The 26,653-nt window shown below is 42.9% G+C and overlaps 2 protein-coding genes and 1 long non-coding RNA gene across 4 annotated transcripts; 1 reads left to right on the forward strand and 2 right to left on the reverse strand.

The window, feature by feature from the left end:
• Positions 1-2,318: 2,318 nt before the first annotated feature.
• Positions 2,319-6,592, reverse strand: LOC112223982 (somatostatin receptor type 2). Its single transcript, XM_024387275.2, has 3 exons — positions 6,062-6,592; positions 3,810-4,606; positions 2,319-3,487 (listed from the first exon to the last, which is right to left on the reverse strand). The coding sequence occupies exons 2-3, from the start codon at positions 4,533-4,535 to the stop codon at positions 3,071-3,073; spliced, it is 1,143 nt and encodes a 380-aa protein (XP_024243043.1). The 5' UTR covers positions 4,536-4,606; positions 6,062-6,592; the 3' UTR covers positions 2,319-3,070.
• A 78-nt stretch (positions 6,593-6,670) lies between these two features.
• LOC112224199 lies at positions 6,671-18,160 on the forward strand. Its single transcript, XR_002949438.1, has 3 exons — positions 6,671-7,013; positions 9,008-9,104; positions 17,452-18,160. It is a non-coding gene; the product is annotated as an uncharacterized LOC112224199 (long non-coding RNA).
• Positions 14,083-16,935, reverse strand: LOC112224198 (somatostatin receptor type 2). 2 transcript variants are annotated; one of them, XR_002949437.2, is made up of 2 exons: positions 15,146-16,935; positions 14,083-14,981 (listed from the first exon to the last, which is right to left on the reverse strand). XR_002949437.2 is itself a non-coding variant. In XM_024387603.2 (2 exons), exon 1 carries the CDS (start codon positions 16,261-16,263, stop codon positions 15,211-15,213), a length of 1,053 nt encoding a protein of 350 aa, XP_024243371.1. In that variant the 5' UTR covers positions 16,264-16,934; the 3' UTR covers positions 14,083-14,981; positions 15,177-15,210. The 2 variants fall into 2 exon arrangements, 1 of the variants encoding a protein (XP_024243371.1); XM_024387603.2 differs by having other exon boundaries at positions 15,177-16,934.
• Positions 18,161-26,653: the final 8,493 nt, after the last annotated feature.

Genomic DNA, 26,653 nt, shown 5'->3' on the forward strand with positions numbered 1-26,653 from the left:
GAGTCCAACAACTGTGGGACACATGGTTTGGTCATGCCAATCTTTGTGTAGGCTTCTGGGGACCCCATTTTTGAGGCATTTCCACATATGTGTAATACGACTCTTAGCGCCAACCCATTCAATGCTATTTTTGGAGTGCTTCCCCTTGATCAGAATGTTACCAAGCATCAGGCGAATGCGAAAGCATTGGCCTCGCTGCTGGCGCACCGCCTTGCCCTCTTTCACTGGAAGTCTGCAAAGCCGCCCTCCTTACGCAGTGGGTTAAGGAGTTAATGTCATCTCTGCCTCTGGATAAAGATTAGGTACACTGTGCTTGGGTCCCGACAAAAGTTAGACTAAACCTGGTCTCCATTCATACAATACGTGGAGAGCCTGTCTTTTACACAGTGTCACTTGTATATTTTAGTAAGCAGTCATGTCTGTTCTAGTGGCCACATGTTGTGCTGATAAGATTCAACTATAATTATGAATTTGATGTCACTTTTTCCATTGTTTTTGTTTCTATTACTGTTAACGTTTTGGTCCTATTTAATTGAATTTCCTGTGATAACCTTGTATGATACCTTGCTGGGTGGGTGGGATGGGTGGGAGGTAGGGATGGGTGAGTGGGTGGATAGGGGTTGGGTATGTTGTACTGTTTTTCTGTTCTCGTATTCTGAAATTCTATCAATAAAGGAAGAAGCAAAGGGACAAAAAGAGCAATAAACCGATAATAAGCTATTCTTTTCATTGCTGCTACCACTCCTCTCTCTCATTCGCATATGCATGCTCTCTTATTCTGCCCGTCATTGGCTGTGCTAGCATCTAAGGTCTGAGCCAAATATAAATCAGAGAGTAATGACTTCCTACAGATGAATGGTAGTAACAAGGCGCAGTAAACATAGTGTGTGATCGAAACTGAACTGGGTTTTACAAGGAGAACAAACACACATCACAGAAAACCATGTCTACAGTGCATTTCAGAAAGTATTCATACCCTTTGACTTATTCCACATTTTGTTGTGTTACAACCTGTGTTACAATTCAGAATGTATTAAATATATATGTTTTTTCTCACCCATCTTCACACAAAACTGAGTAATGACAAAGTGAAAACATTTTCAGAAATGTTTGCATATGGATTGAAGGTTAAATACAGAAATATCTCATTAACATAAGTATTCACACCCCTGAGTCAATCAATGTTAGAATCACCTTTGGCAGGGATTACAGCTTTGAGTCTTTCTGGGTAAGTCTCTATGAGCTTTGAACACCTGGATTGTACAATATTTACACATTATTCTTTTAAAAATTATTCAAGCTCTGTCAAGTTGGTTCTTGATCAAGTCTTGCCATAGATTTTCAAGCCGATTTAAGTCAAAACTGTAACTAGGCCACTCAGGAACATTCAATGTAATCTTGGTAAGCAACTCCAGTGTGTATTTGGTCTTGTATTTTAGGTTATTGTCCTTCTGAAAGGTGAATTTGTCTCCCAGTGTCTGTTGGAAAGCAGACTGAACCAAGTTTTCCTCTAGGATTTTCCATGTGCTTAGCTCTATCCTGTTTCTTTTTATCCTAAAAAACTCCCTTGTCCTTGCTGATGACAAGCATACCCATAACATGATGCAGCCACCACCATGCATGAAAATATGAAGAGTGGTACTCAGTGATGTGTAGTATTGGATTTGCCCCAAACATAATGCTTTGTATTCAAGACATAAAGTTAATTTCTTTGCCAGATTTGTTTGCAGTTTTACATTAGTGCCTTTTTGCAAACAGGATGCATGTTTTGGAATATTTTTATTCTGTACAAGCTTCCTTCTTTTCAGTCTGTCAATTAGTTTAGCATTGTGGAGTAACTACAGTACAAAGTTGTTGATCTTCAGTTTTCTCCTATCACAGGCATTAAACTCCGTAACTGTTTTAATGTCACCATTGGCCTCGTGGTGAAATCTCTGAGCGGTTTCCTTCCTCTCTGGCAACTGAGTTAGGCAGGACGCCTGTATCTTTGTAGTGACTGGGTTTATTGATACACGGTCCAAATTGTAATTAATAACTTCAACATGCTCAAAGGGATATGAAATATCTGCTTTGTTTTTATTTTAACCATTCAATAGGTGCCCTATTTTGTGAGGCATTGGAAAACCTCACTGATCAATGTGGTTGAATCTGTGTTTGAAATTCACTGCTTGACCAAGGGACCTTACTGATAATTGTATGTGTGGGGCACAGAGATGAGGTAGTCATTCAAAAATGATGTTGAACACTATTATTGCACACAGAGTGAGTCCATGCAACGTATTACTGTATGTGACTCGTTAAGCACATTTTTATGCTTGCCATAACAAAGGGGTTGAATACCTGTTTAACTTTGGCATTACAGGGTATTGTGTGTAGGCCAGTGACACACACTCAATTGAACCCATTTTAAATTTGTGCGGGAACACAACAAAATGTGGATAAGTAAAGAGGTGTGAATACTTTCCGAAGGCACTGTATATACATCCAGACGAGATTGTCTTGTTTGAAGTCAGAGAAGCTTCACGAATGCAGTCAGATAGGATTTCCAACCTTCCTAGATGCAAAATTTGAAAGTCTCCAGCTTCAGTCAAAGGGGATCTGACTTGGTGAGTAACATCTTCCTTATCAATAAATAAGATACTTTATCAAAGGTGTTCTTTCTCTTATATCCTGCGCTCAAGACAGTATGAATCAATCCATGTCAATGAAACATGATAGGACATATTTTTTGTCTTCTTCAAATCAATCTTTTTTCTCTGTTTTCCAAGACGAATCTTGACAGGTATGTTGTAAAAGACAGTATGGACCCCCTTGGTGCCTGGGCCACTGCCCAGCAGTTTATATGAGAGTGATGTTAATATGACTAGTCCATTTAACTCGTCCACATACACTCTGGTAGTGGGCAGAGGACCATCCATCTGTTCAGGGTGACGATACTCACAAGCAGCCCCACGGCCACCTCAGATGAACCGAGTACTATGCGGATTTCATACCTGCACACACACACACACGCGTACACATGCAAGCAAGCACGCACACAAACACTGTCTCACACACTCTGGCAAACAGGTCATATACTGGTCTGCAGCTCGCCGTTGAGCAGCGCTGCATTGCGCGTTTCGGCGGTGACGTCTTTGACCATGCGCGTCCGCTCCATGCGGCTGTCGCTGCGCTCCGCCTCATCCAGGCCCGCCACCTTCTTCAAGCACAGAACGTTCTGAAAGCTCTTCTTGAAGTTGTCCGACAGGAAGGCATACAGGATGGGGTTGGCACAGCTGTTGGCGTAGCCCAGCACCACCACAAACTCAAAGGTGCTCTTGAGGACAGGCGTGGTGTTGATGGTGCCCGTCACCGAGGTGACATTGAACACGTAGAAGGGCAGCCAGCAGAGCACGAACATGGCCACTACGATTGACACCATTCTGGTCACCTTCCTCTCCGAGCGCTTACGCTTAGTTGAGCCCACGCGCATGCCTGACGACTTCACCTAGTGGCCGGGGAGAGAGGGAACACATCCTTTGTTATTGGTACTACTTTCATCGATGCCGCAACTGTACCTACAGTGCCTTCAGAAAGTATTCACACCCCTTGACTTTTGCACATTTTGTTGGGTTAGAGCCGGAATTCAAAATGTGAATAAGTCATAAGTCAAGCGGGGTGTGAATACTTTCTGAAGACACCGTATCTCTATAATTCTAGATTATAGGTCAATAAATACTATATCAGAATAGATGGGAGAACTTCACCAAAGAAGTAAAAGATGAATGAACTTGAGAATAAAACACCATTAATAGGGAGGAGGAGCTCACCTTGACGATGATGAGCAGGTAACAGAGGCAGATGATGGTGAGCGGCAGGAAGAAACCCAGGAAGAAGGTGTAGAACATGAAGGCCGTCTGATAGGCCTCCTGAGGCTCTGGCCACACAATGGTACACACCCACGCCTCGTTCTTATTGGGCATCAGACCGCTGAAGATCATGATTGGCAGGTTGACCAGCAGGGACACTCCCCACACGGTCAGGTTGATGATCTTAGCCACGCGTGGCTTCCGCCACTTGGTGGACTTTATGGGGTGGACCACGGCCAGGTAGCGGTCGATGCTCATGACCGTGAGGCAGAAGATGCTGGTGAACTGGTTGAGGCAGTCCACGGTCATGACCAGACGGCAGAGCACGGAGCCAAAGGGCCAGTGGACCAGGGCCAGCTGCATGGCGATAAAGGGTAGACTCAGCATACAGAGGACGTCAGCCACGGCCAGGTTCAGGATGTAAATGTTAGTGACTGTTTTCATCTTAGCGTAGCGCAGGATGACATAGATCACCAAGGTGTTGCCTGTCAGGCCCACGGCGCAGACCATGAAGTAGATGAAGGTAATAACCACGGAGCTGGTCTTGTCGAAGACCTGTTGGGTCTCGTCAGGAGTGTCATTCCGGGACCCCAGGTCGGACTCGTTCCCTGGGAAGTAGCTGTCATAGTACAGGGGCTCGGGGAGGGAGAGGTTGGGGGATGATGGGAGGAGAGGCCAGAGATCCATACTGACAGGGAGGAGGGCTGGGTTGAGTCTGTTTCAGGGTTGAGATAGGGGACACTAGTGTCACATCCCACCTGAATGCACAGTACATAGAGAGAGAGAGAGAAAGAGAGAGAGAGCGAGAGAAAGAGAGAGAGAATGGAGAGAGAGAGAGAATGGAGAGAGAAAGAGAGAATGGAGAGAGAGAGAGAGAATGGAGAGAGAGAGAGAGAGAGAGATGACAACAGAGCAACACCATGGTGAATGAGAATTACATTCCTTCCAAGCACCATGGCAACTGTTAGCCTATACTATATAAGGGTTTATGACTGTCTTTCAAGGAACATGAAGTTACTTAATAAAGCCTGCCCATCACTTATAGGCCCCCACACAATACACTTGCAGGCCCCCACACTCCTCCTGTAGGGCTTTCTGTGTGTTTTTTTTAATTTAAATTTGAACTTTAATGTGCTGAGTGGTTGGGACTTTATAGCCTTGTGTCTCTTCCACTGTGTCTAGCAGCAGCTATGTGTACTGTACATACTGAGGTGTTGTAATGAAACTACTTTCTGATGCAAATGATTCAATTGTTTTGCAGACAAGGACCAGACAATGGCAAACTAATGTTGAACCCATTCATTGCCTATGTGTTTGTGGTTGCTGAGAGATGATTTACTTAGAAAAACAAAACCATTGGGAATGTTTAATTTTGGGATAAAATATATTTGCAGGGCACAGGTCAAGATTTGATGTTGTTATTGTTTGGCATCTGTGGAGCCGGGTTTATTGCGCAAATGCAGGCATTCTATTGGATTGTCCTGGAGATGAGGAGCTGGGTGCACTACATGGGCAACCTTTGCGCTCTAATTACAGACAGTGGCAGTAATTTTCTTAAGAGAGGTTTTGTTTTTATATTATAGATCTTTTTAAAACGTACTCAGTAGGCAATTGTGAGAAAAATGACTAGATTGTTTTTTTTTGCAGAAATTAGATTACACTTGTTCAGTATTGATTATATTTATTTTATTCAGAAATATTGGTCTCATAAATGCAAGGTGGTTATGATTAGTCTGTCTTCTATCATTCTAAAATATTTCTCACGCCAAAACAGACTTCACACTGTAATATTTTTTGTTCAATATTGCAGGAGAGGTTATTTTATATTAATTTATTGTTTGATCTGTATGGCTACCAAAGGTGGACAATAACATTCAATTAATTGTTTAAGTCAAGTAAAATTGTGGTACATTGCAGGCATTCAAATTCTACAACACGCACAATGGCACACAAACGAGAAACGCCAGAAATAACCTTGATTAGACTAAAAATATTACAGATGCGCTGTTACAATTTACTTCAGGTAGAACATTTAACAGGTGTCAATTGAACTAAAGTTTCCGATAAAAAAATATATACATTAGTTATTCATATGGTAGACTATTAGTATTATTGAGCATGCCTTTTGCAAAAACCAAGATCACAGTTAATTGACTTATTATTTGTTAATAGCACATGTACAATTTCAAGATGTATGTACAAGTTAAACTTACCTTTATTTGTCAACTTTAACGTCACATTAGATCCATTTTGGAATGGTTTAATTTCAGCCAAGAGTTTTCTGACCATCACTGAAAATCCAACGGAAGGCAACATTCTGCCCTGTGGCTTACACTTAACGTATAATGCACCTGTTCTCCCATTGCGCACAGTGGTATCTTGTGCGCCAAAGTGGTGACGGTCATTGCCACATAACAGGTATGTCTAATATGTCAAATAGGCAATATAGTATATATAAACATTTTCTTTGAAATACCTCAGCAATACAAAATTGTGTAAATCATTTGTAGATAGTTTTGAATAACTGATGTATCCAAAAGCAGCTTACTGGCGCTGAATCCGTGGCCAGAGCTAATGCGAAATCTGTTCTAGCAGGAGGACTGATGCACAAAGAAGAGCGCAGCCTGTTCAACGCTCAGATGAGCGGTGCATTCACTTCTGCGATCAGTGGAATTGGATGATGGATGAGTGCGCGTTTTCTTCAGGTTTCGTCTCTGCATGCAGATGGAGCTGCGGATCCGCTATACTCTTGCCCCCTCCTCCCTCCCCTCCTCACCAAACTCCCCCAACAGGGTTAGGGTTGTGCGTCAGTGTCTGGACATCGACCTGCGTGGAGGAAACTGCCATAGAGTTCCTCGCTCTCATATTTTGTAGGGGGATATGTGCTCATACTAACTAATGACCTTAATTGTAACGGTTGCCTCAGTCACCCAGACCGGAGCATTTTCTGTGTTTATATGAGAGCTACAATACGACAGATTGAGTGCAACCAGACGTTATATTGAACCACGAAAGGAGAAATTCTTCTGAAAAGATTTGGTAGCCACAAGCGTTCTCTAGACCTAAACACTGTTAAAAGCCTTGAAAAAAAGTAAACAAACTCTCCAGTAAGCCTTCACCCACCAAGACAACAGTTTTGGAGTTGAACATAGAGCTGATATCAAAGTAAGTGTTAACTGTTAGCAATGTAGAAAGCCACACAGACCTTGGTATATACATGTACATATTTTTTAAAGTCATGCAATCCTACTAATTTTGCCATGGGGCAGAGAAAGAAAATGTGCACTTTTACAGCTAATTTCCTGCAGTTCTGCCAATTTTGCAATGGGATGGAGAGACATTTTTGCAGTTTTAAAGCTAATTTCCTGCACTTTTACACATTTTGTCAATACTTATACCATGTTAATGATAGTGAGAGTGACTAACAAAATCATTGGGGGCCCCCTGGAGGTCAGGGCCCCTGGGTTCTTGCCCTGCGTGCTGTGTTGGTATTCGGCCATGATTACTACAAGTTTAGATAGCTGGCTAGACTAACTACCAATCTAAAAATTGTTAGCTGACATGACTAATTGAGTGACTGTCCATGACTGACATAACAAGATAAAAACTGCTGAAGCACAGTCAAATGTTGAAATTGCAACTTGTGTATTCTACTATTCTAACTCTCAACAGTAAATTGAGAGCCCTAGTGGCCGGGGCCCTTCGGAGAGAGAAAAAAGGAATTTCAATAGTTAAATACACTTTGAGATGAACATTGAGGAATGGAATCTTATAAGAATGTTGAAAAAAATACTATAAGAATCTACTCATGTCAATTCTATTCAGAAGCCTATACAATATAAATCTAATATAATTCAGGTAACTGGTACCTTCCCTCCTGCCACAGCAGACACTGCCAGTTTTCAATTCCAGTAGTGACTGTGGGTCTCTCTACTCTGGAACCAACCTGGACTCAGGGGTAGACATAATAAACTAAAATCTGGGACACTCAAATTAGTATGATATGTTATGTTTGGTATGGTATGTATTAATATGTGGTTGTTCATCATCTATTTTGTATGATATATTACGAATGACAATTCATACAATATGTTACGAATTTGCAATACATATGTTACGAATTCCAAGTTGTTGTGGCTAACATTAGCTAAGTGGCTAGTTGGCTAATGCTAACATTAGCTAGGTGGCTAATGTTAGCTAGGCTAAGGGTTAGGGGTGAAGGTTAGGGTTAAGGTTAGGAGTTTGGTTAAATGGTTAAGGTTTAAAGAAGAGAAGAGTTAGCTAACATGATAAGCTGTTGAAAAGTAGTAAGTAATTGCATAGTTGCTAATTAGCTTAAATACAAAAGTTGTCCGTGATGAGAGTCGAACCTTTGGTTTGCTAGAAGTTTGGTTGCTAGAAGTTTGCGTTATACATCCACCTTCCTTCCTTCCTTCCCTCTCTCCCTCCTTTAATGTTTGCCTTAAGTAATCATCTATCTTATGTAACCATATCATACTAATTTGAGTGTCCTGCTGGAACACATACATCTACACTGTAATGCCAAAAACCTCCATACCCCCCAAACAGCCTGCCCACCCATTCCAAGGTGTCCACCAGGTCCTAAAGCACATGTACCTTTTTTTTTACAGCCTTCAATTTCACAATTCTTTGACCATCAAAAGGTTGGCGGCTAGACCAAAAACATTCAGGGCTACAGCCCCGGAAGCCAACCCCTAACAATGGCGATGCTGCTGGACCAACAGTGACCACCGTTTCAAATCTCTGATGCATAAATCATGGCTATTCCACAAAATGTGGGTAGTTAAAAACCCATGCTCTTTTACAATATCAAGGTTTTGTGATGAATCATTTTGCGCCCTGAAGCTTCCCATCCTTCATTGGTTGGCCTTAGCAACATTACAAATGAAAGTATTTTGAAACTGAAATGATCTATCTCATAACCACTGACAGTTGTTTGTAAGGATGCTTGAGTGGATGTGTGGGGGCTTGCACCAGGATTGAGGGCCAGAGGCTGTAGGGAACAACTTTGCATCTGAAGGACACTCCGCTCTGGGCTGAGTTGGATGCATGTCATCTTCACATCTCGGGTCATCTGCTTTTTTTTAAACATTGATTCTCTCTTTGCTCTCTATGTCTTCCCTCGCCAAACGTTGCAGAGAGTGGTGAGTGTGTGGCGCGTTAAGAGGACGCGTTGTGATTCTTTGACACCACAGGACCGGGACACACAAGGATTCCGATATCGTCATGACCATGGTATGCATTGACTCACCAAATAGTACAGCCCCTTTGCAGAGTTGGGGCAATTCTATGATAAATTTTTTCCAGGAATGTGCCAAATAAATCTCTTGGTTCAGAAAGTAGCAATTGCAATGCCATATCTTCATATTAATTTAGAGTTGTATTCTTGGGTTAAACCCAAATGGTAGCATAGAGCAGGGTTTACCAAACTCTACCCTGGGGTCCCCCCTTGGCGAACATTTTGTTATTTGCCCTAGCACTACACAGCTGATTCAAATAACCATTCATCGTCAAGCTTTGATTATCGAATCAGCTGTGTAGTGCTAGGGCAAAAACCAAAATGTGCACCAAGGGGGGACCCCCAGGGCAGAGTTTGGTAAACCCTGGCATAGAAGAGGGACTCTATGTATGGCAGAAAACAATTACAAAAACTGTTTTTTTGCACTGTAATTACAGAACATGTCCATAATACATCTGCAACTGATAGTGGAATGATAGTGTTTCACAGTGTTGTGATTGGCTGTGATATTTGGCTATTCATTTATCCCGCCGGTGCGGCATTTGCTGTCAAACTATTCTGGCTTTGTGGCTGTGATATCTAGTGGAAATTAGCCTGTTTGCTAAAATTCTACACTGTTCACTAAATTTCAGTTACAGTGCATTCGGAAAGTATTCAGAAACCTTCCCCTTTTCCACACTATGTTACGATACAGCCTTATTGTAATATTAATTTAATAAAAACATTTCCTCATCAATCTACACACAATAAACACAAAGCGAGAACAGGTTTTTAGAAATGTTTGCAATTTTATAAAAAAACAAAACAAAAAATACCTTATTTACATAAGTATTCAGACCCTTTGCTATAAGTCTCGAAATTGAGCTCAGGTGCATCTATAACGACACAAGGCGAGACCCAGATGCAGACACAGGAGGCAGATGGTTTGAGTCTCTGATATTTATTGAACAATGAGGGGAAGGCCAGAGACAGGCAAGAGTTCATAACTAGGTCAGGGTCAAAACAGTACAAGGCGGCAGGCAGGCTCGAGGTCAGGGGCAGAAAGAATGGTCAGGCAGGCGAGCTCAGTGTCAGGGCACGCAAAAGGTCAGGACCGGGAGGACTAGAGAAAAGAGGCTAGGAAGAACAGGAGCTTGGAAAAACACTGGTTGACTTGGCAAGACAAGACAGACTGGCAACAGACAAACAGAGAACACAGGTATAAATACACTGAGGGTAATAGGGAAGATGGGTGACACCTGGATGGGGGTGGAGACAATCACAAGGACAGGTGAAACAGATCAGGGTGTAATGCTTGAGATGTTTCTACAACTTGATTGGCGTGGTAAATTGGTTGGACATGATTTGGACATGATTTGGAAAGGCACACATCTGTCTATATAAGGTCCCAAAGTTGACAGTGCATTTCAGAGCAAAAACCAAGCCATGAGATCGAAGGAATTGTCCGCAGAGCTCCGAGATAGGATTGTGTCAAGGCACAGATTTTGGGAAGGTAATCAACCATTTTTTGCAACATTGAAGGTCCCCAAGAACACAGTGGCCACCATCAATTGTAAATGGAAGAAGTTTGGAACCTCCAAGACCCTTCCTAGAGCTGGCCGCCCGGCCAAACTGAGCAATCGTGGGAAAAGGGTCAGGGAGGTGACCAAGAACCCGATGGTCACTCTGACAGAGCTCCATAGTTTCTCTGTGGAGTTAGGAGAACTTTCCAGAAGGACAACCATCTCTGCAGCATTCCACCAATCAGGCCTTTATGGTAGAGTGGCCAGAGGGAAGCCACTCCTCAGTAAAAGGCACATGACAGCTGCTTGGACTTTGCTTAAAGGCACCTAAAGGACTCTCAGACCATGAGAAACAAGACTATCTTGTCTGATGAAACCAAGATGGAAACCAAGCGTCACGTCTGGAGGAAACCTGGCACAATCTCTACGGTGAAGAATTGTGCTGGCAGCATCAGTGGCAGGGACTGGGAGACTAGTCAGGATCAAGGGAAAGATGAATGGAGCAAAGTATAGAGAGATCCTTGATGAAACCCTGCTCCAGAGCTCTCAGGACCTCAGACTGGACTTGTAGCGTCATACCCAAGAAGACTCGAGACTGTAGTCACTGCCAAAGGGGCTTCAAAAAAGTACTGAGTAAAGGGTCTGAATACTTATGTAAATGTAATATTTCAGTTTTTTATTTTTTTTTAAACATTTGCCAAAATATCATCAAACAAAAAAAATCTTAGTCATTATGGTGTATTGTTTGTAGATTGATGAATGATAAAAACAATTTAATCCATTTTAGAATAAGGCTTCAACATAACAAAATGTGGAAAAAGTCAAGGGGTCTGAATAATTTCAGAATGCAATGGATATCTGCCTGAGGATGAAAAATTAGGTGCTGTGTGTGTGTGTGTGTGTGTGTGTGTGTGAGAGAGAGAGAGTCATTGAAGACAGCTGATAGCTATTAGACATGGATTGTGTAATTGAACTTTATTGATTCATTTCCCACCCACACTCCCGTGGTGGCCATTATTATTCTTTACTGCTGTCTGTCACCGGCAGTTAGCAGCTGCTTCTAATTACTGAAGAAGAGGGAAGGTTGGATCGCATCTAGCAAAAATAACAAGGAAAACGAATCGTCTGCAACATTAAGCAAAGTCTTTAATTAAAACCTTATTGGAAGATGACCGTTCAAATGTTTTATTTGCACTGACCCTCATGGACCCATTTCCATAATCCCATAATCCCTACAGATTTGCACATCATAGAGCTGCACATATACAACCTTAGAGTCACAGTCTCTCTTCATTTTATGTTGTTCAAACCCAGAATGAGCAAACACGCCCCTATTGACCCTTGACATTGATCAAGCGCGCTTCAGAAAAACAAAAACTTCAGAATCTTTTGGAATGTCTTCCCTTTGCAATATGAACTCGTAAAAACAAAAAAAAAAAACAAGTGACAATGTACCAGAAGCACACACGTTTGAAATCTGCCAGTGAACCCTTAAAGAGGGGCACATTTTAACCAGTGGAACTCCTCTTAAAACTTACTGTAAACGCTGCACATTTGATATTTTATTGCTTCTTTAACATAGTCCACATGCCAGACACAAGTCAGTCCAAGGCCCTAGTTATCAGAGTGGTATACTACGAAGCAAGCTAGATCTACTTAGGCTTTTATAAATCTAGCCAGCTTCAGTTAGCTTCACATTCCAGGTCAGGCTTCATCCTACGAAGGTGGATATAGCTTGTCCACTTGCCGCTAACTCTAGCAGGCTTGTATCTTTGCGTGCATGTCGCACATGGCTAGTTGAATGGCGAACTCTTCGTTGAGACAATGCTGAAACATCAATCCATGGGCAAGTCAGCGCAACATTTTCAGTTGTTCTGAAATCAAAATGAATGAAAAGTTATCTTGCACATTCAGCAGGCTATGGTGTGAAATAGGCCATTTTTATTTTATGACTTGTTTTTAATGCCGTCTTTGGTGGGATTTGGTGTGCTTCTCAATGCACAAGTACCCTTTTCCCACTCCCGTCGCTCCTTCTTCCATCTGTGGAACACCTTGTTGAGTTGTGGCCATAGACGTATAATTCCTAGAAGGATTTTGGAACCTCTAAACCTGGGAATTTCACTGCTAAACCCATGGGTACGCTAACGATGGGTGACAGTCTTGACTTGAATGGGAGATATTCCATAAAAACACGCCACTTCAATACAGATGTATCGAAGTGCTGTGTTTTTAGGGAGCCCCTTGAATGGGAACTGCCATCTATGGATTATATTTCTATGGTTGGTTGCGGCTGTCAGTTTGCCTTTCACACATTTCTAAATACAAACGTGCAAAAATAACGTTACATTTGGAAGCAACTGCTGTCATCACTAAGTGTGTAATGTGACATGTATTCTAACATTACACATGACAAATTTGATTAATAAAATATTTAATCAGTCGTCTTCATCAAATGAAGGTGATGATGACAATCTTTGTGAGAGGGAGGGTATTTAATTTTACTGGTCCTCAACTCGTGGCTCAGCACCTCCAATCTTCCCACGGCCATGGAAGGATTCGTTGTCATAGAAATTCACCTGGCTAAAAGGTAAGCCACCTTCATGGTCTTGGTCATCTCGAGTTGAAGTCAGAGCTGACCAAAGTTACTAAACTAACTCTTCAAACCTGATTCGTAGTATAGGGCTCAGGTCGTAAATATTTAATCTCAGAGCAGCTCTACACTAGGCTTCACAGAGAACCACAAATTGTAACAGAAAGTTGGTCAGAACATCTCATAGTGCAAACTCACCACACAATTCACCACAAGCAAACTGTTTATACATGGAATGTACAAAATATTAGAAACATATTGTTGCACTTCCTAATATTGAGATGCACCCCCTTTTGCCCTCAAAACAGCCTCAAGTTGTCGGGACATGGACTCTACAAGGTGTCGAAAGTGTTCCACAGGGATGCTGGCCCATGTTGACTCCAATGCTTCCCACAGTTGTATCAAATTGGCTGGATGTCCTTTGGGTGGTGGACCATTCTTGATACACGCCGGAAACGTTTGAGTGTGAAAAACCCAGCAGCGTTGCAGTTCTTGAGACACTGAAACCGGTGCACCTGGCACCTACTACCATACCCCGTTCAAAGGCACTTCAATATTTTGTCTTGCCCACTCACCCTCTGAATGGCACACATACACAATCCATATCTCAATTGTCTCAAGGCTTGAAAACCATTCTTTAACCAGTCTCCTCCCCTACATCTACACTGATTGAAGTGGATTTAATAAGGGATCATCGCTTTTACCTGGATTCACCTGGTTAGTCTATGTCATGGAAAGAGCAGGTGTTCCTAATGTTTGGTACGCTCAGTGTGAACCAGGAGGCTATAGTCATACACACATACTGTATAACTAAATAGTTCACTAACTTGAGCCTCACAGATGATTTATTTTTGTAACAAACCTAAGTAGAAAAACCCAACATTGTGATCTGTATGTTTTAATGGAAAATTCCTTCAGTTAGCTTTCTCTCATGTGAGATTTAAAACAGGAAGGTGAGGATACAGTAGTGAGTAAGTGAGTGAGTGAGATTCAAGCAACAATGTGTAATACGTATCCATAAACAATATTTGTAAACTGTGAAACTAATTTGACATAACAATAAGTTGAGCTTAATTGCAACATGAAAGCAACTACAAAAAAATGTGTTGATGACGATGGCGGTGATGGTTATGATTTGAATTATGACGATGATTATACCATCAATCTCTAGCTTGTATTTTCTTGGTCCATTGTCTTGATAAAGAATCAGTTGCTTGATCATAAAGTTTACATAAAGTAATATATTTTTCATTCATCTTCCTCCGTCAGGAAAACTCATTCTATTTAATTTAGGCAAAAGCGACTAAATTATAACTAATACAAAATGTACCCTGTTAAGACTGAATAACTTAAAAATATTAAGCCACATACAACAAGCATTTTAATAAGTATAAACCATTCATAGTTACAGTATGAACATTCTTACTCTATGAACATCCAATAGGACTATTCTTGGGATGAACCAAACACCTTTTCGTCTTGTCCTTCGTATCTCACCCCAAACAGTTCTGTAGTAAGAATTTCCCCTAAAGAAATCAACTCTGAGCTGACTTCCATGACAACCATGACATCACCCCAAAAGTCATTGAGTCAACTTCTGTGGGTCTTCTGGGAGCTCATTGTCTTGGCCAGCAACACATAGCTGCTATCTTGTTTACATGCCACCTTTCACCGCCTCTCTGTTGTCACATCATTTATGCTTCATTTCATGAGTTATGGAAAATCAAATGGTGTGCTAGAGCAGCGGGGCCAACGCACAACAGCTGTGTTAGAAGTCAAATCTGAGGAAAAAGCCAGAGCAGAGCGGAAATATAAAGTATATTATCCAGTAGAAAAACAACAGAAACACTTGTATAGAAAAACACTAATCTTTACCGACCTCCTTATATACACAATAATGAAGGTAATAATTGATAGGGCAAGTTTGCATATGGTACATACGTACACAAAAAGGTTTCCACATTTCCACATTGTACCTTGAGGCTGATGTGATTTTTTTTTCTGGCTTCTCTACGCCACCACACTGATGTCCCTCCCGTTCGTGTCATTGAGGTCATAGCGCTCCGTGTCAGGGTTGCAGTGTACGCTGGGAGACCTTTTGGTGGGGCAGAGGAGGGTGAGGAAGTGGCGTCCAAAGGATTCGGAGAGGCAGGCGTACAGTATGGGGTTGGCACAGCTCCAGGAGTATGACAGCAGCACCACGAACTCAAAGCCCCTGGCGAAGGTCAACACCAGGTCCATACGGTAGAGAGAGCAGAAGTTGAAGGTGTAGAAAGGCAGCCAACACACGCCGAACACCAGCACCACTGCTACCACCATCTTGGTGACCTGGGTCTCTAGGCAATGACTCTCCTGGCTTGGGGAGCTGGCCTGGCAACGGTGAGTCCTCAGGGTGACCACCAGGGCAGTGTAGGAGACAGTCATGACCAGGGAGGGCAGAGCGAAGCCCAGGACAAAAGTGTAGCTGAGGAAGGCCAGCCACCAGGAGTCAGAGGTCACGTGGGGGTCCACCGTGCACAGGCCGTCCCTGGCCGAGAAGTGAATGGCCATGGGGAGGACAGGCAGCAGAGAGAACAGCCACAGGAAGCCGCTGACAATCTTGGCCCGCCTAGGCGTGCGCCAGCGGGCGAACCGCAGTGGGTCGACCAGCGCCATGTAGCGGTCAATACTCATCACGGTCAGGCAGAAGACGCTGGTGAACTGGTTGATGCCATCCAGGACCATGACCAGCTTGCAGGCCAGGTCCCCAAAGGCCCAGTGGTTCTGGAAGTTCTGGATGGCGATAAAGGGGAGGCCCACCATGAATAGGGCGTCGGCCAAGGCCAGGTTAAAGATGTAGACCGTGGTGGCGGAAGCCATCTTGTCCAGCTTTAAGACGGCTACGATGACCAGGGTGTTCCCAGCCAGCCCTACGATGCACACAACCAGGTAGAGAACAGCCATGGTCACACTGAACACATCCAGATCCTCCTGCAGATAGATGTCCTCGTCCAGGTAACTGGCGGTGGGGGCTGCGATCGACCCCGCATTGTAAAACATCTCTGAGGTGAATGAGGAGTCCATCTTCGCTTCAATACCTCCGTTTTTCAATACTTGGTTTGGATAAGTTGTGGAGAATGTGAAAAAGATGAAAGACGATTTTTTTTAAAAGGTGTTAAAATAGTCACAATAACAGTGGGTTAGAATTCAAAAACGTTCCTGTCTTTCTATCTTTTCCTCTGCGAACAGATTGACAGTGCCCGTCCACCATTAATATCCACATCACAAAAGTACCCCCAAAACCTGGCTGCTACTTAGCCCAAAAAACATCCAATCTTTAAAGAGAGGGAATGTTTGTGGTCATATGCTGTCCAAATTAACTATCTCTTTTTCCTCTAAAACCTTTCAAGTTGAGTCGTGTGGTGTTTTGGAGGAAGCATTCTCCGTGATGAGAAACTCACACCCAAGTCAAACGGAGCCCTTCAGTGAAGTGTGGAGTGTGCCAGACGGCTGGACCTTGTGTGTGAGAGTGCTTTTATATCTCCCCCCGCAGTGCTAAAGTGTGTGTCTGCCGCCGCGAGCCCCGTCAGTCAGCGTCCCTCTGGCTCTCCTGTGAGGCTGATAAGCTCCCTTGGCTCTCCCGGACCCGCTTTTATGCTGTTTCCAAGGTGCAGCTGGCCCCATCTGTTACAATACTTTTGTTTTCATAACTGAACCTTCTCCAGAAAGTGCTCTCCAGCTTTTTTTTCTTCCTCTCCTCCCTTCACCCCCCCCACCACCCACCCACCCACCCCCCCCACCCCCACCACACACATCCAATCCTTCTCTCTCACCAACACCACCACTCTGCACTCCTATACTTCCCTTACAGTTCAGTGTGGGGTCACTCTGAGCTGAACTACCCCCACACTTCCACACACATACCCTACCACTCCCCAGCTAGGGCCACCCACCTTCAAGATTGGCTCTAATGGATGAACTGTTGACAGGAATGAAGCCCCTGTCGGTTTTTCAGGGTTGTTGTTTTTTGGTCTTTGTCTTGTACTTTTCTCTCTGATTGGCTTTGTTCCATGGCAGTTAATTCATCACGGAGACAGCGAGAGAGCAAGAGAGAGAGAGAGAGAGAGGGAGAGAGAGAGAGAGAGAGAGAGTGTGTGTGAGAGACTGACAGAGAGAAAGAGAGAGAGGATGTGGCCCATTGTGGGTGGGGGGATGGCAGGCGGGTAGATAGAAGGCAGGATGAATGATTGCCTCTGTCCTGTTTCCCCTCAGACACGCATAGCTGGAATACCCCGGCAGCCCACCGACCCAGGAGCCGCTTAGCACAGAACAAACACATCAACACGTCCCGCACATCATCAACACATCCAGGTGCCAAAGTGGTTCAGGCAAGTGGAACATTCAGTACCATCATAGTTACTGATCTGATCCACTATCCCCTGTATATGAGAATAATTTAAATTCTCGACTTTTCCTAAATGCTCACTTTCCATTCCCCACACCCATTAACTCATAGTGCATGGCATTTTATAGGCCTCTGTAAAGTGAGAAATGCCTTTGTAGTCTTGGTACAAGATACCAGATCAGGTACCTCCCCAGAGGAGTAGTAGCCTACTTCAAAGAAGTAACCTCTTTAGAGACACTCGGTTTCATGAAGCTAAATGTTCTGAATTTCTCAGGCATTGGATTTCACGGATAACTTTGTCATTCTGTTATGATGGACAAGACACATAGTGTATGTGAGATGTCCTTACTAAAGTGCAGAGGTGTTTGTTTGTGATCAAATACAGTCAAGTTCATGAACACAGAACCCACAGGCCACCTTGATTCTTCCAGATGACAATAAGTGGCCTTTAAGATAAAACACCAGGGACATCACCTGTGCCTTGTTACATGGGTCTTTCTACGAAAATGTTGTTTTTTGACCAGACAATTAAAAAATATATATTGAACAAAAATATTAACGCAACATGATCCCAAAAATGTTCCATACACACAAAAAGCATATTTCTCTCAGATTTTGTGCACATCTCTGTTAGTGAGCATTTCTCCTTTGCCAATATAATCCATCCACCTGACAGGTGTGGCATATCAAGAAACTGATTAAACAGCATGATCATCACACAGGTGTCCCCCCTTGTGATGGGGACAATAAAAGGCCACTCTAACATATGCAGTTTTGTCACACAACACACTGTCACAGTTTTTAAGGAGCGTGCAATTGTCATGCTGACTGCAGGAATGTTCATTTCTCTACCATAAGCTGCCTCCAACGTTGTTTTTGAGAATTTTGCAGTATGTCCAACCGGCCTCACAACTGTAGACCACGTGTAACCACGCCAGCCCAGGACCTCCACATCCGGCTTCTTCACCTGCGGGATCGTCTGAGACCAGCCACCTGGACAGCTGATGAAACTGGGTTTGTACAACCAAATAATTTCTGCACAAACTGTAAGAAACCATTCTCAGGGAAGCTCATCTGCATGCTCGTCGTCCTCAACAGGGTCTTGACCTGACTGTAGTTTGTTGTCGTAACCGACTTCAGTGGGGAAATGCTTACCTTCCACGACCACTGGCACTCTGGAGAAATGAGCTCTTCACAGATGAATCCCGGTTTCAATTGGCATCCTGTGGCAAGCAGTTTGATGAAGTCTATGTTGTGAACAGGGTGCCCCATGGTGGCGGTGGGGTTATGATAGGGGCAGGCATAAGCTATGGACAACAAACACAATTGCATTTTATCGATGGCAATTTGAATGCACAGAGATACCGTAATGAGATCCTGAGGCCCATTGTCGTGTGATTCTCCCTCCATCACCTCATGTTTAAGCATGATAATGCAAAGCCCCATGTAGCAAGGATCTATACACAATTCCTGGAAGCTGAAAATGTCCCAGTTCTTCCATGGCCTGCATACTCAACAGACATGTCACCCATTGAGCATGTTTGGGATGCTCTGGATTGACGTGTACAACAGTGTGTTCCAGTTCCCGCCAATATCCAGCAACTTCGCAGAGCCATTGAAAAGGAGTGGGACATTCCACAGGCCACAATCAACAGCCTGATAAACTCTATGCGAAGGGTATGTGTCACACTGCATGAGGTAAATGGTGGTCGCACCTAATAGTGACTGGTTTTCTGATCCACACCCCTAACTTAAAAAAAGGAGTCTGTGACCAACAGATGCATATCTGTATCTCTAGTCATGTGAAATCCATAGATTAGGGCCAAATTAATTTTTTCAATTGACTGATTTCTTTATATGAACTGTAACTCAGTAAAATCTTTGAAATTGTTGCATGTTGCCTTTATATTGTAATTTAATATATATTATTCAGATCATTAACCTCTTAGCAATATAAATCAACAGAAATGACAGCTTAATGTATTTGGATATTTTTACTATATTAAATAACCAAAAAATGCTTGTGTTGCCTTTTGTCACTGATGTTACCTACAGTTGAAGTCGAAAGTTTACATACACCTCAGCCAAATACATTTAAACTCAGTTTTTCACAATTCCTGAGATTTAATCCCAGTAAATATTCCCTGTTTTAGGTTAATTAGGGTTGACACTTTATTTTAAGAATGTGAAATGTCAGAATAATACTAGAGAGAATGATTCATTTCAGCTTTTATTTCTTTCATCACATTCCCAGTGGTTCAGAAGTTTACATACACTCAATTAGTATTCGGTAGCATTGACTTGAACTTGTTTAACTTAGGTCAAACATTTCGTATAGCCTTCCACAAGCTTCACACAATAAGTTGGGTGAATTTTGGCCCATTCCTCCTGACAGAGCTGGTGTAACTGAGTCAGGTTTGTAGGCCTCCTTGCTCACACACACTTTTTCAGTTAGCCCACAAATGTTCTATAGGACTGACGTCAGGGCTTTGTGATGGCCACTCCAATACCTTGACTTTGTTGTCCTTAAGCCATTTTGCCACAACTTTGGAAGTATGCTTGGGGTCAATGTCCATTTGGAAGACCCATTTGCGATCAAGCTTTAACATCCTGATGTCTTGAGATGTTGCTTCAATATAGCCACATAATTTTCCATTCTCATGATGCCATCTATTTTGTGACGTGCACCAGTCAATCCTGCAACAAAGCACCCCCACAACATGATGCTGCCACCCCTGTGCTTCACAGTTAGGATGGTGTTCTTCGGCTTGCAAGCCTCCCCCTTTTTCCTCCAAACATAAACAAATTAAAATTATTTCACCTTTATTTAAGCAGGTAGGCTAGTTGAGAACAAGTTCTCATTTGCAACTGCGACCTGCCCAAGATAAAGCAAAGCAGTGTGACACAGACAACACAGAGTTACACATGGAGTAAACAATAAACAAGCCAATAACACAATTAATAAGTCAATGACACAGTATAAAAAAAGAGTCTATATACAGTGTGTGCAAAAGGCATGAGGAGGTAGGCAATAAATAGGCCATAGGAGCGAATAATTACAATTTAGCAGATTAACACTGGAGTGATAAATGTGCAGATGATGATGTGCAAGTAGAGATACTGGTGTGCAAAAGAGCAGAAAAGTAAATAAATATAAACAGTATGGGGAGGAGGTAGGTAGATTGGGTGGGCTATTTACATATGGACTATGTACAGCTGCAGCGATCGGATAGCTGATGTTTAAAGTTGGTGAGGGAAATAAAAGTCTCCAACTTCAGCGATTTTTGCAATTCGTTCCAGTCACTGGCAGCAGAGAACTGGAAGGAAAGGCGGCCAAATGAGGTGTTGGGGGTGATCAGTGAGATATACCTGCTGGAACATGTGCTACAGGTGGGTGTTGTTATCGTGACCAGTGAACTGAGATAAGACGGAGCTTTACCTAGCATAGACTTATAGATGACCTGGAGCCAGTGGGTCTGGTGACGAATATGTAGCGAGGGCCAACCGACTAGAGCATACAGGTCGCAGTCGTGGGTGGTATAAGGTGATTTGGTAACAAAACGGATGGCACTGTGATAGACTGCATCCAGTTTGCTGAGTAGAGTATTGGAAGCTATTTTGTAGATGAGATCACCAAGATTTAATTTTGGATTGGATTTGATTTGAAATAATGATGGTCATTATGGCCAAACAGTTCTATTTTTGTTTCATCAGACCAGAGGACATTTCTCCAAAAAGTATGATCTTTGTCCCCATGTGCAGTTGCAAACTGTAGTCTGGCTTTTTTTTATGGCGGTTTTGGAGCAGTCGCTTCTTCCTTGCAGAGCGGCCTTTAGGTTGTGTCGATATAGGACATGTTTTACTGTGGATATAGATACTTTTGTACCTGTTGCCTCCAGCATCTTCACAAGGTCCTTTGCTGTTGTTCTGGGATTGATTTGTACTTTTCGCACCAAAGTAAATTCATCTCTAGGAGACAGAACACGTCTCCTTCCTGAGCGGTATGATGGCTGCGTGGTTCCATGATGTTTATACTCGTACTATTGTTCGTGGTACCTTCAGGCGTAAATACAGAAATATCTCATTAACATAAGTATTCACACCTCGGAGTCCATACTTTATAGAAGCACATATGGCAGCGATTACAGCTGTGAGTCTTTCTGGGTAAGTCTCTCAGAGCTTTCCACACCTAGATTGCGCAACATTTGTCCAATGTTCTTTTCAAAATTCTTCAGGCTCTGTCAAATTGGTTGTTGATCATGGCTTGCCAACCATTTTCAGGTCTTGCCAAAGATTTTCAAGCAGATTTAAGTAAAAACTGTAACTTCGCCACTCAGGAACATTCACTGTCTTCTTGGTAAGCAACTCCAGTGTTGATTTGGCCTTGCGTTTTAGGTTATTGTCCTGCTGTAAATTAATCTCCAAGTGTCTGGTGGAAAGCACACTGAACCAGGTTTACCTCTAGGATTTTGCCTGTGCTTAGCTCCATTCCATTTATTTTTTATCCTGAAAATCTCCCCAGTCCTTAAAATATTTTAAATATCAACTAAATAGTGTAAAAAATAGTGAGTATCAATCTCCATTTTTTCAAGCATAGACATATCTGATATGGGCAGAAAGCTTAAATTCTTGTTAAGCTAACTGCATTGTCCAATTTCCAGTAGCTATTACAGTGAAAGAATACCATGCTATTGTTTGAGGAGAGTTCACAATTATGAACTTGAAAATGTATTTATAAACCAATTAGGCACATTTGGGCCGTCTTGATACAACATTTTGAACAGATATGCAATGGTTCATTGGATCAGTCTAAAACTTTGCACACCGATAAGTATACGTCTAACCCCTCTCCTATGCGGAGAATGAGGTCATGGAGACTTACGTACAAGAGAGCCTCCAGCAGGGTTTTATCTGCCCCTCTACGTCACCAGCCTCCTCTAGGTAATTTTTTGTTAAGAATAAAGATGGGAGACTGCACCCCTGCATTGATTATTGAACACTGAATAAAGCCACTGTTAAGTTCAGCTATCCTTTACCCCTCATCCCAACCATCTTCAAACAAATGCATGGGGCGCAGTAGATCACAAACTGGACTTGAGGAGCGCCTACAATCTGGTGTGCATTCGTGCAGGCAACGGCCTTTCCATGACCACGGGGCATTATGAGTATCTCGTAATGCCCTTTGGCCTGTCTAATGCGCCTTCAGTCTTCCAGGCCTTTATTAACGAAGTGTTTTGGGAAATGCTAGGACAGGGCGTTGTGGTTTATATAGACAACATTTTGGTCTATTCTGCTGACCTCACACAACATGTCTCGTTGGTCAGGTCTGTGCTGGGAAGACTGTTGGAGCATCATCTATATGTTAAACAAGAAAATAAAATGTTTTTCCAGCGGTCCCTTTCCTTTTTGGGCTACCTCATATCCACGGAGGGAGTGGAGAAGGAGGAGCAACGCGTCAGCGCAGTCAGGTCAAGGCCCATCCCCAACTCCAGGAAAGCAGTCAAGCGATTCCTGGGGTTTGCCAACTATTTCCGGAGATTCATCTGGGGCTTCAGCACGGTGGTCGAGACTCTTACCTTCCTGTTGAGAGGAGGTCCCCAGCGGCTTCGTTGGACAGCAGAGGCGGAGAGGGCGTTCGAGACACTGAAGGCACGCTTCACTACTGCTCCCATGCTGGCACATCCTGACCCCTCACTCTCCTTCATCGTCAAGGTGGATGCCTGTGAAGTAGGAATCAGGGTAGTGCTGTGTCAGTGCACCGGAACCCTTACAAAGCTGCGGCCCTGCACCTTCTACTCCAAGCAGCTGAGCCCCGCCCAGAGGAACTACGATGTAGGGGACCGGGAACTCTTGGTGGTCAAGAAGGTTATGAAGGCATGGAGGCACTGGTTGGAGGGGTCCAAACACCCTTTCCTGGTGTAGATGGACCACCACAACCTAGAGTACAGTCTCGAGCCTAAACCCGAGACAGGCCAGGTGGGCTCTATTCTGCACCAGGTTCCAATTCACACTTTCCTATAGGCCAGGCTCGAAGAATGTGAGGATGGACGCCCTGTCTCATCTCTATGACGCAGAGGAGAGGCAGGGAGAGGAGACCCCCATCGTCCCTCCGTTCTGTATCATCGTGCCAATCGTGTGGGACGTGGACGCTGACATACAGCAGGCCCTGCATACAGAACCCGCACAACGTGACAGTAGTCACCTGGAATGCATTTTGATTAACAGGTATGCCTTGTTAAAAGCACATTTGTGGAATGTCTTTAATCCCAAGAGTAGTAATTTTAGTTTTTTTAATCCCCAGAGTAGTAATTGTCTTCCTGTATTATATTGAAGGAAATTGATGTACCATTTGTAAATAAATAACCAACAAGTATGTCTTAGTGGGCATCCAAGTGTGTCCTCTGCTCTCTTTTACGGCAGGTGCTGAGCTGTGAAGTCATATCTATGATGGACGACTGCTTCAGGGGTTCGAGGTCAGGGGAATTCTAAAGATCCATTAGGATTTACTGGCCAACACGTTAATGAGATCCAAACTGGAAAGAAATTCAAAACATTCCCACCGGGTCTGTGTGGAAAGAACATTCCTGAGTGCCACTACGTTTACATCGCCTTCTATCTTTATCAAAACACAGCATGGACCACTTAAGCAGAGCTGTGAAGCAATTTCGACAGCACACACACACTATTTAAAGGGATAGTTCACCTAAATTACTAAATTACACATTGGTTTCTTTACCTTGTAAGCAGTCTATGGACAAGGTATAACAGCAATCCATGCTTTGGTTTTATTTCCTTGGCATTGTTTCCAAATGTTAACGTTTTAGAATTTGTGGCACTTATCAAATCCATGTACAGGTACCGATATTAGCATTTTTCATGCATTATGTCCAAATCATCCAAAAGTATCTCGAATTGATTGTGAAGTTCAACAAAGTCACTTATAGATGATTTAACATGATGCATGAAAAATGCTAATATTGGTACCATGACTTTGTGGCATTTGTGTCACAAATTCCATTCAAGCCATGGTACCAATATTAGACAGTACCAGGGAAATAAAACCAAAGCATGGATTGGTGTCAAACCTTGTCCATAGCCTACTAACAGGGTAAGGAAACCAATATGTAATTTTGTCATTTAGGTGAACAATCCCTTTAATGCTTTTAGCTGGTAGACTAAAAAGCTAAGCTTCCCTCCATCCTCTTTCTTGTGTTTTGTCGGATGATTCCACAAAACGGAATATAGGGTTGTGTGACCCACACAGCCTGACCATTCAGGGCTACTTCTTGAATGGAACCAACTGAATACAAACTAATTCAAGTTGGTTAACTGGATAATGGCACCTTGATTATGATATTTCTCTAAAAAGTAAGGAAAACTCACTAGCTTAAAAACCCTGAACCATCCATTCACACCTCGAGAAGAACTCACTCCCATATACAGTTGAAGTCGGAAGTTTACATACACTTAGGTTGGAGTCATTAAAACATATCCACAGTTAAACATGTCCTATATTGACATAACCTGAAAAGTCGCTCAGCAAGGAATAAGCAACTGCTCCAAAACTACCATATAAAAGCCAGACTACGGTTTGCAACTGCACATGGGGATAAAGATCATACTTTTTGGAGAAATGTCCTCTGGTCTGAAATAAATATAGAATTGTTTCGCCATATTGACCATTGTTATGTTTGGAGGAAAAAGGGGGAGGCTTGTAAAGCTGAAGAACACCATCCCAACCGTGAAGCACGGGGGTGGCAGCATCATGTTGTGGGGGTGCTTTGCTGCAGGAGGGACTGGTTCACTTCATAAAATAGATGGCATTATAAAGCAGGAAAATTATGTGGATATATTGAAGCAACATCTCAAGATATAAGTCAGTAAGTTAAAGCTTGGTCGCAAATGAGTCTTCCAAATGGACAATGACCCCAAGCATACTTCCAAAATTGTGGCAAAATGGCTTAAGGACAACAAAGTCAAGGTATTGGAGTGGCCATCACAAAACTCTGACCTCAGTCCTATAGAAGATTTGTGGGCAGAACTGAATAAGTGTGTGTGAGCAAGGAGGCCTACAAACGTGACTCAGTTACACCAGCTCTGTCAGGAGGAATGGGCCAAAATTCAGCCACCCGTTGAGAGGCTTTGAAGCCACCGGTTGGCCATATTGGCGCTCCCCAGTTGGAGCAGTAATCCATAGGAATGAAAGGAATTCTACAGTATTTCAATTAAATGTTTCAATCACAAAATTACAGGTATTTAAGTATTTTTTGCTGTTGTAGGAAAGCGTACATTTTCTCTTTATTAACTCAAAATGATGCCGACAAAACAATAAACAATACAAAACAAACTGAAACTTCAGGCTATGTGCCATCAAACAAAGTTAACTTCCCACGAACACAATTATATAATAAGAACTGCCGGAAAGCAGTGCCTGTCGTGCAGGGGAAAAGGGTTCTGTATACTGGAGTCTTAGCTAGCTAGCACACAGTCTCCTTTGCTCCCGCATTACGAACACCTGCCCTCGCCTTCGTTAACAGAACTGCAGGAAAGCAGTGCCCGACAGGCGGGGGCAAAAGGACACTGCCCTCTGGTGTCCTAGCTAGCTGCCGGTGTCACCCCCGCCTCCTACCTTCTGTGTACCGGAGTCCTAGCTAGCTAGCAACCCAGAAACAACAGATAATTAGCTAGATAAGGCTAGCAAGTTAGCTAGCTAGATAGATAAATACCTAGCTAAATAGATAGATAAGGTTAGCATGCTAGCTAATCTTGAAGGGTCATCACTAATTAAATCAACTCAAATCAAATTTTATTTGTCACATACACATGGTTAGCAGATGTTAATGCGAGTGTAGCGAAATGCTTGTGCTTCTAGTTCCGACAGTGCAGTAATAACCAACAAGTAATCTAACTAACAATTCCAAAACTACTGTCTTATACACAGTGTAAGGGGATAAAGAATATGTACATAAGGATATATGAATGAGTGATGGTACAGAGCAGCATAGGCAAGATACAGTCGATGGTATCGAGTACAGTATATACATATGAGATGAGTATGTAAACAAAGTG

The sequence above is a fragment of the Oncorhynchus tshawytscha genome, linkage group LG25 (genome assembly GCF_018296145.1).
Source record: "Oncorhynchus tshawytscha isolate Ot180627B linkage group LG25, Otsh_v2.0, whole genome shotgun sequence".
NCBI lineage: Eukaryota > Metazoa > Chordata > Actinopteri > Salmoniformes > Salmonidae > Oncorhynchus > Oncorhynchus tshawytscha.